Source organism: Struthio camelus, chromosome 13 (assembly GCF_040807025.1).
Source record: "Struthio camelus isolate bStrCam1 chromosome 13, bStrCam1.hap1, whole genome shotgun sequence".
Taxonomy (NCBI): domain Eukaryota; kingdom Metazoa; phylum Chordata; class Aves; order Struthioniformes; family Struthionidae; genus Struthio; species Struthio camelus.
Genome location: NC_090954.1, coordinates 15,153,883 through 15,169,677, shown reverse-complemented (window position 1 = coordinate 15,169,677; position 15,795 = coordinate 15,153,883). Strand labels below are relative to the sequence as shown.

At 38.2% G+C, this 15,795-nt stretch overlaps 1 protein-coding gene across 4 annotated transcripts in view; it reads right to left on the bottom strand.

Moving 5' to 3' along the window:
* Positions 1-10,027: 10,027 nt before the first annotated feature.
* GABRA1 (gamma-aminobutyric acid type A receptor subunit alpha1) overlaps positions 10,028-15,795 on the bottom strand; it is a 44,424-nt gene continuing 38,656 nt past the window's right edge. For all 4 annotated transcript variants that reach the window (XM_068959739.1, XM_068959742.1, XM_068959741.1 and 1 more), the window contains exon 10: positions 10,028-12,850. In XM_068959739.1, coding sequence (XP_068815840.1) covers positions 12,542-12,850 — 309 coding nt within the window. In that variant the 3' untranslated portion in view covers positions 10,028-12,541. The remainder of the gene's footprint in view (positions 12,851-15,795) is intronic.

Genomic DNA, 15,795 nt, shown 5'->3' with positions numbered 1-15,795 from the left:
ACTTCTGTCCCAGGACTACTGCTCTCTAATCCTGACATAGGTTGCCTGTAGCCAGTAAATCTTTTCCCAAGCCCTTTGTGTGTTTTTAATCCAGCAGTCCGTTATGGTACGAAACAATCTGTCATTTCAGTTTTGTCCTGGGTCTATTTCCTGTTTCTAGCCCTAACACCTCTTAGCAACAGCAAGAGCAAAGCAAAAGCAGGTAATTGAAGGTTTAACAAAATAGAGGGAGTCTGCAATGAAATTGTAGCACCAGTGATCTGTAACTATCATACAAAGCTGTATTGCCTCCATTTATTATTTTAACAAGATAAACCTTTGTGTAGACAGTGAAAGATCAAAAATCCATTTCAGCCTACAGGGCCTATGACCCAAACTTGTTTAGCCATCGCTATTTCAGTACTTAACCACATATAAAGAAGAGATATCTGGCCATCATGTGCCTGGCCATAACATTTGGCCACCTTTATTTTCATAGTCCAAGTGACCAGACTGTATTGACGTGAACACAGTCAGCTTGAGAAATAAGTTTGGGAAAAAAATTAAGACCTTCACATCAGATGCATCCATCTTAAGATAGTCATTTTATGGAGATGGAGTAAAAAATGGCAAATGAGAGAGCAAAGCAGAATGAATCTATTTGCATCTATTATGGGTTGAAATCGAATCAGGCTTGCGGGTTAGGTATGGAATTGCCATTCGTACCTGCGAGTAGCTCACTGTTTCTCACTATGGAAAACTGGAAGCAGGTTTTGGCGTTGCTGAGGTGTGCGTCACTCGTGGGGTGCTCACTCTGCCTCATTTCAGATTGTAGTCACAGCTCAGGCCACGAATATAGAGACTGATTCACCCCTGCTGTGCGGAAGACTGTGCTTTAGGCAGCCCGTTGTGCTCCCAGCAAAGCAAGGACTACTGCAGCGGGGCTGCAGAGCGCAACGGCCCCGTCGCTTGCCGTGCCTGTGTCTCTGTGATGCTAAGCACAGTTGTATGCCAGTGTGCTGTTTTCGGTTACTGAGGATAGTTTAACGTACTAGGCTAGAATAAACATCAATTTACTTTTAGAGGATCTTATATTTTGTTATCAATGTGCTAATAATTGCAATGATGTAAATAAAATAAAGTCAGTATGTTAAGTATGAGGAAAGGAAGAGGGCCCTTTGGAGAAAACGTACGGGTTAAAAATGGGCAGGGCAAGGACACAGAGAGGTTTTCAGACTATCTGGTGTGCTGCACCATTGAAGCCTGTGAAAAGAACTTAATAAATAGAATCTAAACTCACCGTCTCAGCAGAGGGTGCAGCTGATGAGTAGTGGGATGTTTTACCTGAGCTCCCAGACTTTTCATGGCTATTGCCAAAAAAAAAAAAAAAAAAAAGGGGGGGGGGCCAAACCCCAAACTTTCTGTTGCTTTCTGTATGGCTTAGAAGGATTCGTGACACTGTTCACCCTTCTCAGGAAATTATGTAAAATAGGGTCCTCTTCATTACTGCTGTTGTGTCAGCAGTTAACTAGAAAATAAAGTTTAAGTGAGTGCAAATTAACCTTGAAGCTAAGGAGGAAAGACGAGCTACCTGAAGTTGAGGGTGAAAGTCATATATATGTATTTAAATATACACTTAAAAAAATATATTTATTTATATATGTATCAGCAGCATTTTTACATTTGATTAGAGGGTCAGGACAGTTTCACTGCAGTTGAGGTAAGAGATCCTCCTCGTTATCCCACAGTTCAAGTTTACATATATATTCAAGACATAAAGAGAGTTATTTTTCCCTAAGGATATTTTGCCTTTGGCAAAGTCCCAGTGCTAATGCAAATCTGTCTAAGGGTCAGCAGGTTTTACACTGTTTCTGTAAGGTTAGTCATACAAACACTTTTTTAATGTGTTTTATACAAATCTGCACTCTACCATTTTCCCCCAAGCACATAGTAATTAGAGGCAATAATTAAAAAAAAAAAAAAAAAACTTGTTCTCTACCTCTCTGTGACTTGCCACAAGATCTTATTTTATATTTACTGAACAGCAGCCTCACAGTGTCCTCCTTGGAAGACTCTGTTGCCATAAGGCAACTAGTTCTATTTAATTATCTTCTGCACCAGCAGTTTTGCCTTTTGGGCTCCAAAACTGACTTTCCTCATCTTGGTGCATCTTTACAGCTATGTCCCTTGACCTATTGCACTGCACTGGCCAGTGGCGTGAGTGGCAGAGGAAATGCAACTCCGGGTGATTTCGAGGATATCAGAAGTGGCAGCTTCACAACTGCAGCAAGTTGCTGTAGTTCTTGTGCAGTATATTACAGCTGGGAGTCAGTCACCAAAGAGGCAGTTCAAACTTAAACTTTCCTCTTTGTAGAACCCCCCTGCGAAACAGGGGATGTGTCTACCCTCTAAAGGCACAGCCCAATGTTGCTTTAGACTTCTTCTAAGTATTTCATAAACTGTGTAAGAACCGTTTAAATCTTAGATTTTGATTACAGAGACATGCTGGGATGAAAAAAGCCTGCATAAAATGTATCCCTATTTTGCTTAAAATAGTCTTTAAATGCTGCTTCCGCTACAATATTCTGTGGTACTGGTTTGACTTTTTGCTATCATTAGCCGTTCCACTGCTGAGACTCCTAATATACATAAACATAGCCATTACTGTAGAGAGATTTCCATCATTTCATGCTTTTTTCTAATTATCTGCATATTCCCTCTTTGTATAATGTTTATTGCTGAGAAGTCAAGATCACTCACTGCAGATTCTATTTGCTGTTGTAATTAATAATACCTGGCTGGTATTTTACTTATTTGTGAGGATAGTCTGAAGGTCGCACAAGAAATCTGGAAGAGCAGAGTGGATCCTTGGCCAGTTTCTTCAATCTCAGTGAACTGCAGGATAATTCTTCCTCTTACTTGTATTTGTTTAAAGAGGGAAGTAAGAATTCAGGGAGGTTTGTAAGCTTAACATTGTTATCACCGTTTCACCAATGGAGTAACACGATCGTAGAAAAAGTGACTTACCCCCGTTGACCCAAAAAAAGTCAATAGTTTAGTTCCTTGGAAGCTTAATCCATCCATATTTGGGCCCTTAGATCATATAACTTGAGTGATGGTGGTGTGGCTGTGGTGAATATTTCCTTTTTGTTGTGCAAAACTGGACTCCAAGTCACCTTAGATGAGCAGTTTCTCAAATCTCAGTCAACTAGAGTGAGCAGTTACTATGACCAACATGTTATGGCCCGGTCTGTCCTTGTTTTCACCTATGGAAGTCTGTTGAGTTTCTCAAATAGAAAAGGGTCTCGGTATACATCCGATTTAATATTTTCTTTGCCTTTCTGAAGCATACCAGTGTAACTGTAGAAATTATCCACTTAATACTGTGCACATTTAGTAAGAATATTTCAGTCTTAGGGAACAACGATTTCTCAGGAGCTGTGATCCTCCTTTCGGGTGGGATATCTCCTGAGGTCCTTTCCAGCCTTCTATTCCAATGGTGCCACAGAGTGCATTGGGAGGGGACCACATGACAGCCCCACGTTTAGGCTTAGACACTCTCCCAGAAATCTGTGGCTGATATATCTCTGCCATCCTCCTCCTGGATGCAGACCCGGTTGGGCATCAGCAGCCGCCTGCGGGGATGCTAACTCGGGCAATGCAGCTGGTGGGGGAAAGTCTCCTTTGCTGCCTCTGGGGCACAAGTCAGATGCTGGGCCCTGCCAAAGCAGCGTCCTGACCTGGAGTCCTGCATTTGATGATGGCCAGCAGGGAAGTTCCTCTGGCAGGAGCTCTCACCTTGAAAGGGCAGCGATGCAGCTGCTACTGCATCACCTCCACCCCTCTGTTGTTCGGGTACGCGTGTGCTCTTTGCCAGCCTCCCCTGGGCCCCCTCTGAATTTACAGCCTTCCAGCCTTCAATTCCTTCTTGTATGACATTAGCAAAGTTCCTCCATGACCCTGTTCCTCAGTTTGCCACGTGTATGTTGATGAGAACAGCACGTGCATGTTTCTAACTATGCAAAGGGCTTGGACTCCCTGCACAGTGCCTCAAGTAACGGGGCGGAAATCTCAGGCAAGTTCTTCTTTGCTCCGTGTGAAAACTTGTAATAGTAGTAACAAGATAAATTTTTGATCTGGGATTGGGGGCAAAACACATTAAAATTCAGTTTCTGATGTGTTGGTTTTCTGTTCAAGATGCTTCATTGAGCTGACCTTGAAGCAAGTTTCCTTTACTTTACTTTACTAGTGTGTGCTGTCCAGCCACAATTATGATGTGAAGAGGATGTGGGTGATGATTTGCCATTTACATTGACTGTAGTTTCAGATGTCATCAGTCTTCTCCTCTAGCAAGCATATGTTCCTAGCTATTAAAAGCTAGATACAATAAAACAAAGTAATAGCTAATAATCCTTGTAACTTGCCTGCAAAACATAGGTATAATAGCTAGCCTGACATTTTTTAGAGCCAATATTTACCTTTATCGTTGGTAAGTGCCTCCTGAGACTCATTATTCATGTAATTCCTGTTAAGAGGCAGTAGTAAAACAGCCTGTTGTCTTACAACTCTTGTTGTTAAGTACACTATGTTTAGTAATAAATAAGTCAACTTGTGCTACATAAAATAATTATTATTAGCCCTTATCTCTAGACATTTATAAATAAATGAATCATGTTTATTTATAGACTACTTCTCATTTACTTCTTGAAGCAGCCAGATAAAACCAGTACTACTTTAGGTATTATTTCATATTTCTCGAAGTTTACTTATTCCTACCCTTTGAACCTATGCCTGTAACAAAATCAATATTTTTGCTTTTCATATCTTTCATTTTGCAGTAAGCCAATATTTAGGAGCAAAGTGTTAAAAGATAACTAATGTCAATTCTAGAATAATATGATAGAAATGCTTAACTCGGTTCTGTAAAGTTATTAAGGCCTGATACAGAAAGATGATAATTACCCTGCGTCTCTAATTTGTCTGATCCATGGCTCCACACAGATCTATGAAAACCCTCAATATAAATTTCAAGCTCTGTTGTATAATTAAGAAAAGCTTTGACAGTAGTGTGAATATAGCTAGGAAATTCGTTTTTCTTTTGAAGACTTGAAAGCTCTGTTTGTGTGGCTTGCCACTTAAGAGTTCATGGAACTGTTCGTGTTTCTGGAAGAACAAGATTTTTTGCTTGATACCCTGGAAAATCCAGACCAAGAAAATGTCGTCAACAGAAATTGCTACAATGTCTAATGCATTTTTTTCTTCCTGTTACAAATTTTCATAGCTCCATCACCATGCTTTTTATTCTACATATGGCTAGAAATATTGAGTGAGGTTTTCAGAAACATCCAGCAATGGTTTAACCCTGCTCTTCTGAACAGCAAAGGGTTTTTCTTGTGTTTTATTGGGGTATTTGATAGGGGAAGGCCAATGCTATCTAGGAGCTTTAATTGTTGTGTGTTTGTGTGTGTGTGTTTTCTTTTTTTAATCATCAGGACTAAAGCTATAATAAACATCTGAAAGCGAACTTCCTGTTTTAAGATATTATCCGTACTGATCCTTTTCTTTTATTATAGTGTTTTTTAAATTAATTTGCTGAATTTTTAAACTTTTGGTTGGGAGTTTCCCAACCTCCTCTAAAACCAGCTGAATGGAAGCAGACATTTTTGGCCCAGCCACCTTGGTTGGAAAGGAAGACCTAGATTAGAGTCATTTATGAATGAGTATCGTTACTGCGATTCAGTAATTCAGTGACCAGAGAACGACTTTTCTGCATTCCTGTAAAACTGCTAGTGAAATCCTGGCTAGGATCCTTTGGAAGTATTTTGCAGTTTGGAACTGCAAAAAGATTTACCCTTTCTTGGAATCTGCCGGGTTTTTTTTTACTGGTGTTTGCATATGACTGTAAGAGAAATGCACTCAGGTGTCAAAATTCAGGCTTAACAGCTGTATAAGTATTGTATCAATATATGTATTGCTCTTATAATATGCAGTATATTCTTTTAAGCTTTTGAAAGGGGATGTGTTGCTCTAGTTATTTTATTTTTCTGTGGCCTTCCTGCAGATGGGATAGTCGTCAAGGGGGATAGTTAATCTTGAGAGGGCTGGGGAAGGCCCCTATGACCCAAGGAATCCTTTGGCTTGGTCGAAACTGGCCCAGTTTCTTACAGATTGAGTAAGGCAAGGCAAACTAGGGAGGAGCTGAGCAGAAATGTGCAGAAATCATCAGACTGATTTACAGGAGCTATTTCCTTCAGAATAGTTGTATGTAGTATAGTTGTATTTAAAATTCACTTTAGGTGTTTTGTATAAATGAAGAAACAAAATCTTGCCAAGCTTACAGAGTTTTACATGACTCTGCATGCTATTTTGTTGGTTCCGTAAGGCTTAGCTGAACACTATGCGTAGTTGCAAAAAATATTTCATATGGCCATCTTAAAACTAATGTTTGATCTAAGACTGCCACACTGTTAGTTGGGATATACACTATTACCTTTGAGAACTGCGTCCCTAGCCTCCCTGTGCCTGCCTTCACCCCTCGGACAGGAAAACGTTGAATTTCTTGGGTTTTTTTGTAGAAAAACAAAACCAAACCCAACAGCCTGTCTAAAAGGCCTCCTGAAGCCAGTGAAATTGTTTTAATTTCATCCATAAGGGTATGACCTCTTAACAATTAACAGTTTGCAATTAGCAGAGATTTTTACTGTGGCCTCTATTGACTTTTCTTCTATTGAGAAGATGCGTTCCTTTAAAATGATTCTTGCCTGAAATCCAGTCTGTTTTGTTAATATATTTTATTTAGAAAGTAATTTAATATAAGTGAAGAGACAGATCTTTCTATTGTAGCTTCACTAGATTTTATTTTACAGTTTTAGATGATCATAGAAGATTTTGTTAAGTTTCATTTGTGGTGGAATTTATCATACCTTTGTGGTAAATTTGTTGCATTAATAAATATTACTACAATGGAGAGCGATCATAGAAACTTTCAAACCACTTACGTAGAAGTGCTGTTCGGTTGTTACAGGCAGGAACGGAATAGGAACTTTGAGTATGGATTTAAGAAATTTACAGTAATCCTATATGAGCTCCACTTTTTTTCCCATGAGGCACTCTAGTCACCTAGTTTTAAGTGGATGATCAATACATGTAAAACTATCATGGAGCAAGGAAAGTGCATTCTGGGCAACCGTTAGCAAACCACTTCTAGGGAAACTGAGCATCTTAGGCCTAATTAAGCTCCTTAGGCCAGTGCAACTTGAGGTTAATTATATACTTTGCATATGAGGGCACTTGGAATGAAATTCATCATCTCTATAGCCCATATGCCCTTGATTTGAGAAAGAGTTCACCAAATACATGCTTCTTCCTTTGGGAGCGCATTAAAAAAAGCAGTGCCTTTTGTCTGCAGAAGATTTTTGAGGGGATGTGTCTCTAGTCTTTGGGTGAAATGTGTGTAATACACAGCTGCGCTGCAAGTGCAAAATCTACCCAGAACGTCTTCAAATGCCCCAAAGCAGTTTAATGAAATGAGTTTATCAGCAGCCACGAAGTCATGCTGTCTGTTCGGATGGCCTGATGGCTGGGCCGGGTGAGCCTACAGAATCTTGTCATTTGGAGGCTTTTACCTCTCTTGTTGTATATGACATAGTTTGTAATCAGATGTAACATGACAGCAACAACTTGACAAGCTGATAATACACTTCACTTGCAAAATGCATGTGCAAGGCTGCAAAGACATTTTTATTTGAGCTATGTCACGTTTATGCATAGCAGGAGGATTGTTTTTTGCTGTAGGTCTACCAACAGAAAATCTGAGGGGATCTTGAGTTTTTACCTTTTAAAGTATGATTTATATTTTTCCAGCTGTGAAGAAGTTTAACTTTCCCCAGTCACACTAATTTATTTGGACAGTCATTCAGATACCAAGCACAGGCTGAAAGAGGTTCTCTATTAATTGCTCCCTGAAGCATGGGCGCCCTGTTTTCTAGCCATTAGTGTGCTTCATAACCTTTTATTATTTACCGTACTGGTGGAGGATGGAAGGAGATAGAAAAAGAATGCAGTTTTTCAGGACTCGCAGCTATTAATACAAGAGCAAGCATATCATTAAGAAAGTTTTTGGTTTGTTTGTCTTTATTCCTAAAGCATTAATTATTTTGAGAAGGCCAAAGATTTTCCTCACCCCTTTCAGACCAGTTAAGCGATATGGTTAAGAGATGCACATTTCCATGATTAAGAATGTATGCAGTTTGGCTGCTTTTTGACACTTGGACTGTCAAAACAAGCGTTTAGATACCCGTTTGCTGGCAGATACTTTAGCAGGAATCCAAAGCAAAGCTCAGACATGTGCTTCAGCACTGTGACACACTTCATTCACTCGGCTGCTCTTGTCCACCTTGCATAATGTTTGATGTTAAATGTAGTCGCCGGAATTACCACTTGTAACTCTGATTAGGTGATCTACGAGCAAGGTCAAAACAAGCAGAATGCGTAAGAAGAGAGGTCTTTCTCTATTATGTAATATGCAGGCAACAGGAACGTGGCTTAATTCTGGCTTGCAGCCATCAGACTCCTCCATCGTCTGTCTCTGTTTCCACAAGAGGTGGATTATGGCTGAGAGGGAAAACAACGTTTTATCCTCTGCCAGAAACAAGGGTTACAGAAGAAAAAAGGCAACAGCAAGTTTCAGACTGAGCTAACCTTGCTCTGGTATGTTCCTGCAGTAGTTTTGTGGGATGATCCAAGAAAACCCGGAAGAATTTCCCCCGCTGCTGTACTCTCGCAGAGTAACACAGCGACGCCATGCCAGGGCGTCAGGCTAGGACTGTCTGGTGACTGTCTGTGATCCTGTCTCCTCACCAGGCTCTTCAACTCTTTGAAGTTGAATAGTGCTGTATGTATTTCTCTGAGTCAAATCTTGTTACTTCTGTTCATTTTTGCTCAAGTTACTCAAGTAAAATTCTGTCTAAAAAGGCCTGAGCAGTGACAACGGAAGATCCCCGGGTAGGATCCCCAGGTGTGCTCTGCATCTGGCATGTAAACATAGGAGAGGGCTGTTCACATGGTGACACTTGCCACTCTCCTGACTCCTTCAGAAATCCTATGTGGGTTTCCATAGGGATTCAGCTCCACGGAGTTAGTAGGAGGTGGAAAGCAGTACGGATTCAAACTGTACTATTCTCATGCAAAATAAGCCTAGGAAAGCAGAATAAGTTAATAGAATTTGAGCTTGTATTAACACGTTTGTCCTTGCCTTCCATTTTCAATAATTCTTCTGGGGAGCTCACATGTGAGTAAGAACATTATATATATCTATATATGTATATATATTTGTATCAGCCTTTCTTGCTATTGATCCTTCAAAAACTTATGTTAATCAGGGAATCCCTGGTTGTCTTCCTTCCCCTACAGCTGAGCATGAACCGCACTTCCCAGCGACTTTCCGCTAGCAAACTGAGAGTTGAATGCACTAGACTGACTTTTCCTCTATCTGTTTTTTTTTTTTTTTTTTTCCTGTGTGGAGAAGTATGAAGGCTTGACAATGAAAATTTTCAAGCTATACATACGCTTGTTAGAATGCTATCTCCACAACTCACTAAATAAGTGAAATACTATTTTTTACAGTCTGAGGCTCTGTTCTAACAGTCTTTCTTAAATCTGTATGTTTATTTAAATAGTGGTCTATAACAAAAATACCTGTCCTCTACCCTTCTGGTTCATCTGTCATTTTAACTGGGTGACGATGCATTGTTTTCTATTCCTACACTATATCATGTTCATTGCTATGGTATCACTAAACCTTACAAATTGTTCATCTGATTCAGTTTATTGCTATACTGGATATACATTGTGCAGCTATCTGTTTTTCAATGTCAAATCATATTTCAGAAACCTTTTTGTTATTATATTCGTCCCTAGAAAACACTGGACAGAAAATTACATTCATTATCAAATTCACAGAAACTAAGTTTTTTGAATGAATGCAGCTTATCAAGCAAGGTGTCGTAAAAGACAGTAACTACAGAAAACCAAAGTAAAACATTCACTGTCATTATTGAACATTTTTAGCTTTATTATTATAATAGAATTACAGTCTGACATAAAATAAAGAGCTTTTGCTAAACTCTGTAAAGCAATACATGCTTCTGCCATAAACAACCTCTATTAGATTTAGATTTTATTGCCACATCACTGCACTGAGGTGCAATAAACATTCAATGTCATCTTTTTTAAAATTATCCCAGGAGTAAACAGAAACTGTCCTCTATAAGAGTGTATCATTATTTTCAAGGAAGACTTACTATTATTACATGGTTTAGCAAAGCACTGTAAAAAAGCTACATAGAGAATACCTTGTCTTTGATAAACTGTGCAATCAAGTTTATACAGTATAATACTATTCTCATAGACTAACAAACTAAGAGGTGATATAATGCAGTCATTGCATAGCAAAAAGCAGACTAGTTAAGTAATATTCACATCTAATGTGCAAAATGCAGACCAAAAGGTAGCTATGAATTGTTAGAAAGATAAAATGCCCTAAATGGACACACTAGATTAACGCCAAAAATAACAAGATAAACAAGTACACAGAAGTTAAAGAGCCATAGTTTATTTTTTTCTATACATATATCTACACGATACCAGAAGATGAAACACCCCCTTTTATTAAGCTCCAATCAGATAACTTATCAAGTTTAGACAAGACTAAATGTTAGACAATGAAGCATGATTTTAAAAAAAATCTTTTTTTTAAATAAAAGATTAACTATTTTCTTTTTTAGATGTAGAATGGCATCTTCTTGATTTATTGAGAAAGTTTATAAAACATTGCCTGAAACATGAATATGAAATTTGAGTCTCATTAGCTCTTTCTCTGAAGGCTCATGTAGCATTATTTTTAAGTTTATTCAATACCATATATTAACAGTTTCTGAATCGATGCTTGCAAAAATCCACCAGTCTTCCTAGCTCTTTGAAAATTCCTTATCTGACGTTTTGTATTTCTAAGAATCAGCAGTACCGACACTGACTAGAATTGTTTTAAAGGGAGCACAATACCTGCAAAATGGACATCTTGTATTTAAAGCCCTTACATATTGTTCCTACAAATATATTGCTACAGTAAAAATGAAATGTAGTAAGTTTACTCAATAAAATCTATTTTCCTGTACATTCTGTTGTGTATGATTTTTTTGTTTTTAATGCTACATATATTACATCGCTTATTGTAACAGTTATGTATCAGCAAATATAGCAGTAATATACAGATGAACTTCTGTCTTAACAAATATTTCACCATTTTTACCTACCAAATATAATCCCATACTTTAGTATTTACGCATGACCTGAGCAAACCAGTCATTAATCTAATAGTATACATTGGATGACATTGTCAAATTGCAAGCTACTGTACAGTAAACCACTTTACAAATGGAATTAATTCCAAGCACTTTCTATGTATTTTTTTTAGGCTTTCCAGTACCACTGATTTATTTTTTTTTTAATCCAGGCTCTAAATATGTTTTATTGAGCATTTAACAACATATTAAGAGCTAAGAGGTGAATCCTACACAATGTTTTAAGAACACAACTTTAAAAAAGTAAAAAAATGTACAATCTCATGCTGCATATTTACATATATTTAAATACTATATTTTGTCTTTCTGCTATCCATAAGTTTCAATCTAAAGCTTTTTTAATGTATCATTTTATAAAAGAGTACATTCAACATATCTAGAGCTTGCAAAACTTTTTTTGTTTTATTTTTAACTCTCTGAAACATAGTGATGTGTAAAAGCTACCTGTAAAAGCCTCCAGGAGTAGTTTGGATTAGACAGGAGACAAAGGGGACTTGGGATCTGCATTTGATTGTGCAACAGGTTTTACATCTAGTCTAGTGACAACTTAATGCTTAGAACAAGACTGCAGTAAGACAGCAGATTAAAGCATTTGTTACCATTAGATCAAATGTGCTATACAGTGATAAACTGTACCTAGAGTGAGCAGATTTCCTTTTTCTTTTAAGATCATTTAATATTATAAGTCAAGTAGTTTGGCCTATAGAAGGGAATAAAGCTAGGAAAATAAGATATCTTATGGAATTCAACAAATGGAAAGCTTTACAGCCTTGAAAAGTTTATAAACAGTGCTTGAATAAATGGTAAGTACAGTATAGTATGTGCAACATGAACGTCATAAAGAACACTTTCCCACTCCCCCAAATCCTTTGAATAAAAATATCTTTTTCACGTACATATACAATATCTTTTGGGGACATTCAGTAATACGCTACCTGCAAATGGTTTCCTGTTTCTCCTTGCTAGACCTCTTCCCTTCTCTTTTTCAGAATCACTTTTTAAAAGCATGTTGCTCACATTGTTCTTTCCTTCACACACGGGGTTTTGTTTAAGTATATAGATATATTTTACTTTTTGTCAAATAAAGAAACCTTTATTTTCTTTAAGACAGAGGCAATGAAGCAAACGGGAATTACTATATGTGGAAACTAAAAGCAATTCCCAGCGCAAAACACAAAACAGAACTATGTGAGTAAATGAGGTTATTGGTGTGGAGTTGGGGCTTTTAGCTGGGGCTCCCGGTTTAAATAGGTAGCCCAGTAGACTAAATTAAAGATTCCAAAAAGCAATGGGAAGGCTATTCTTGATAGTCGATCGATTTTGCTGACGCTGTTAAAAGTTTTCTTGGGTTCTGCAGGTTTTGTTTCTGGTTTAACTTCTTTGGGCTCTATTGTTGCACTTTTAGCAATGGTTGCCAGCCCAGGGTCCCTTGCAATATTAGGGGTGTAGCTCGTAGCTGCAGCTGTGTATGTGTTATTTTTCTTAATGAGAGGATCCTTCACTTTCTTTGGCTGAAGAAAGAAGAAAATATTTTATTCTTCCTGTCTTCTCAATAGATAATATTACGACAAAGCACTATAATATTTTGCTATGTGTGGAATTTACACCACAATTGTAATAAGCTCCAGGTAAAAAGATAGAGTCTATATAAATGATTCATGCAGAATATTTAGGTAAAGAAAATGACAGAATCATTCATTTTGTTTACTTTTATTAATTAAACCAAATTATATGATGGATAAGCTATAATGAGGACTTATAGTGATAGCTAGGATCACGGATATACAAAATTACCTGTAACAGTAATGAATAATGACAAACTACTTATAATTCAATGTTCCCTTAATCAATTGTACTTCTTGACCAGGACAAATACTTTAAGAGACACTGAATTGCTTAATGTGGCTTTTCAGTATTAAGACAAATAATGTTATATGAGGCATTCTTACACAATTCATACCTAAAAACATGTGACTAAGCACTAAGAGAGTGTATTATTTATTAACATGCTTATTTAATAACATGCAAACCTGCTTAATATTCTATATGCGAAGGGTTTAGACTAAAAGCAAATGCTTTATGGAATAGATCCTTAAAGTGCTTGTTTGAGTGCTACAACTGGGCCGTAATGCTGAAATGTCACCCCAAATACAGGGACTTATAGAGCTGTATGGTTTTGGTGTCCGTCTACTTATATTGTTAAAGTAATAATCCCAGAAAGATTGAAAAAAAATCTTAGAAAAGATTGAAAAGCTTACTGGAGAAGAACTTAATGATCAGAAATATGTCGATTTTGATCTGGGCCCTTATGCTTTATAGTATTCTAGTTGTGGGGGAAAAAAATAGCAGCTGGGTATCCCATCTGGAATATAGCTGTGCCTGTTGCAGGCTGTCCAAATCTCCCCCCAGCCACTGCGCCAAGATTAGTATAGGAGAGAGATGTAGTGGATGGGCAAGGAGGCTTGAAAACAGTACCGCTTTGCTGCAGGTACCTCTAGTTATTAGAAAACAAAAATAAAAAGACCCTGAGAGCTTAGAAAATCTTTAAGCTGTGTTTGGCAGAGAAAGAAAAAGCAAATGTCAACAGTTTGATCCTGTAGAAGGCGGGGGGGGGAAATGGTAAGGCTAAAAAAAAAAATCAGCAGAGTGTGATTTATTACATCATTTCATAAAATAAATATAATCCTCTGTTTTCAAGGTGCAGCTGCCCCAAAGAGGCAGCACTTTCTGAAGTGGTCACAATTTATGACAGATCAGCTATGGGTTAATAGTTATATAGGCAAGCCAGTGGTCCATAAGCAGGGAGGCTTTGGTTAGTGAAAAACTCTTGTTCAAGGGGAGAGCATTTCAGGGAGCAGATGGGCTCTGGGAGGACACCTGAGAGCGAGCAGGGAAACTGCAAAAGCCTCAGGGCAAGCGGGTGCAGAGGCTTGCTGATGAGTGCTGTGGAGCCCTGCACGGGCGGGAAATGGGGGCTGCGGTGCTAAATTTCTGTTTTTCAGTAAGAAAAGGGATTGAGATACTGCCTGCGATGCAGATGATCTTTATTTCAGGAAAAGAGTATTCAGCCTAGCTTGAGGCTAAGAAAAAGCTTCAAATTATCTTAGACTATTTCTGCTGAACAGTAGAAACAAACACCTGAAGAAGAAAATACTCAGAGAAGGAGGTTTTAAGAAAAAAAAAAAAAAAGGAAAAGAAAAAAAGCAAAGTCGGAAAGCTTTTTGGTATATCTGTCCATAAAGCCCAGCTTTAGGGCTGCCACCTTACACAGTTCACTCCTCCTCCCCTGCTAAGCCGCTTGCCGAGTACAAAGGCAGTCCTGCTTCCTCCTCGGCTGCATATTCGAGCCAGCAGCAAGGCACCCAGCAGAAGGAAGGACCGTTTCACAGGCGGAGGAGGAGGAGACCCAGTCGACAGATTTAAATTTCATGAGGAATCTGATCTACGCAAAGGCCTGACACCAGTCAGCGTCTTAATATTTTATGAGAAATTCAAGTTTATGAAAAAGTAATACGACAGCTAATCGGAGCCCTAGATTTTAGTAAGCCGTGGTCACTGTTAGTTGGCCTTGCTTGGCTTGGCCTCACCCTCTGCAGGTAACGCGCTCCACCAGGTACAGGTTTGTCCTTGCTGCCTCGCGCCAAAGGACACGCAAAGACCCTTGCCTTGCGAGGTAACATCTTGCAATGTTTTAAGAAGTATCTGAACGTTGTTTTTCCTGACTCTTTTCTGCAAATGCAATTTTTGTTTGAAACAAATGAAATGGCTAACCATAATGGTATTACAACATAGGCTATATTTAAATAGGCAATATTTGCTTTTTCAAGGATTTTGTTCTGTTAGTATTTAAAAAAAAAATTATGAAAATGTGAGGACCACAAAGAATCAGATAACTGATTTTCAATGAAATTGTCATCAGTGACTGAAAACTCAATATTTGCCAGCAAACCATTGTGCAGCTCGTTCATATAAATTCCCTAAGTTACTTCATTCATTTGTTCTACAGTGCTTCTGTTAGTCATTGTTGTATAAATGTCCTAATTTCTATTTCTATTCTATCATGAGATGACTTATGCAACAAAATAGCAAAAAAAAAACCCCTAACAACTATTTAACATTATTTAGACATACACTCCTGAATTAAACACACATATCCGTGTACCAGCGAGTAACATCTGCTCCTCCAAATATTTATTTTGCTGAAACTCTAGTCTGTGAGTGTTTATAAAAAGCAATTAGAGAAGTAAAAATTCTCTTGTGAGATCTCTTAAAAAGTAGCCCAAATGAGCTTCCTCGCAGAAGCAGCTGACATGATAATTCATAGGAAAGGGAAAACTTTCTCTTTGATCTCCTTTGTCCTCAGCAGTTTCTCCATGTGCACGCGACTTAGAGCCAGACTGTGACCCCAGACCGAGCGGAGTCGGTGCGACGTCTCGCCCTTGTCTTCGGAGAGGTA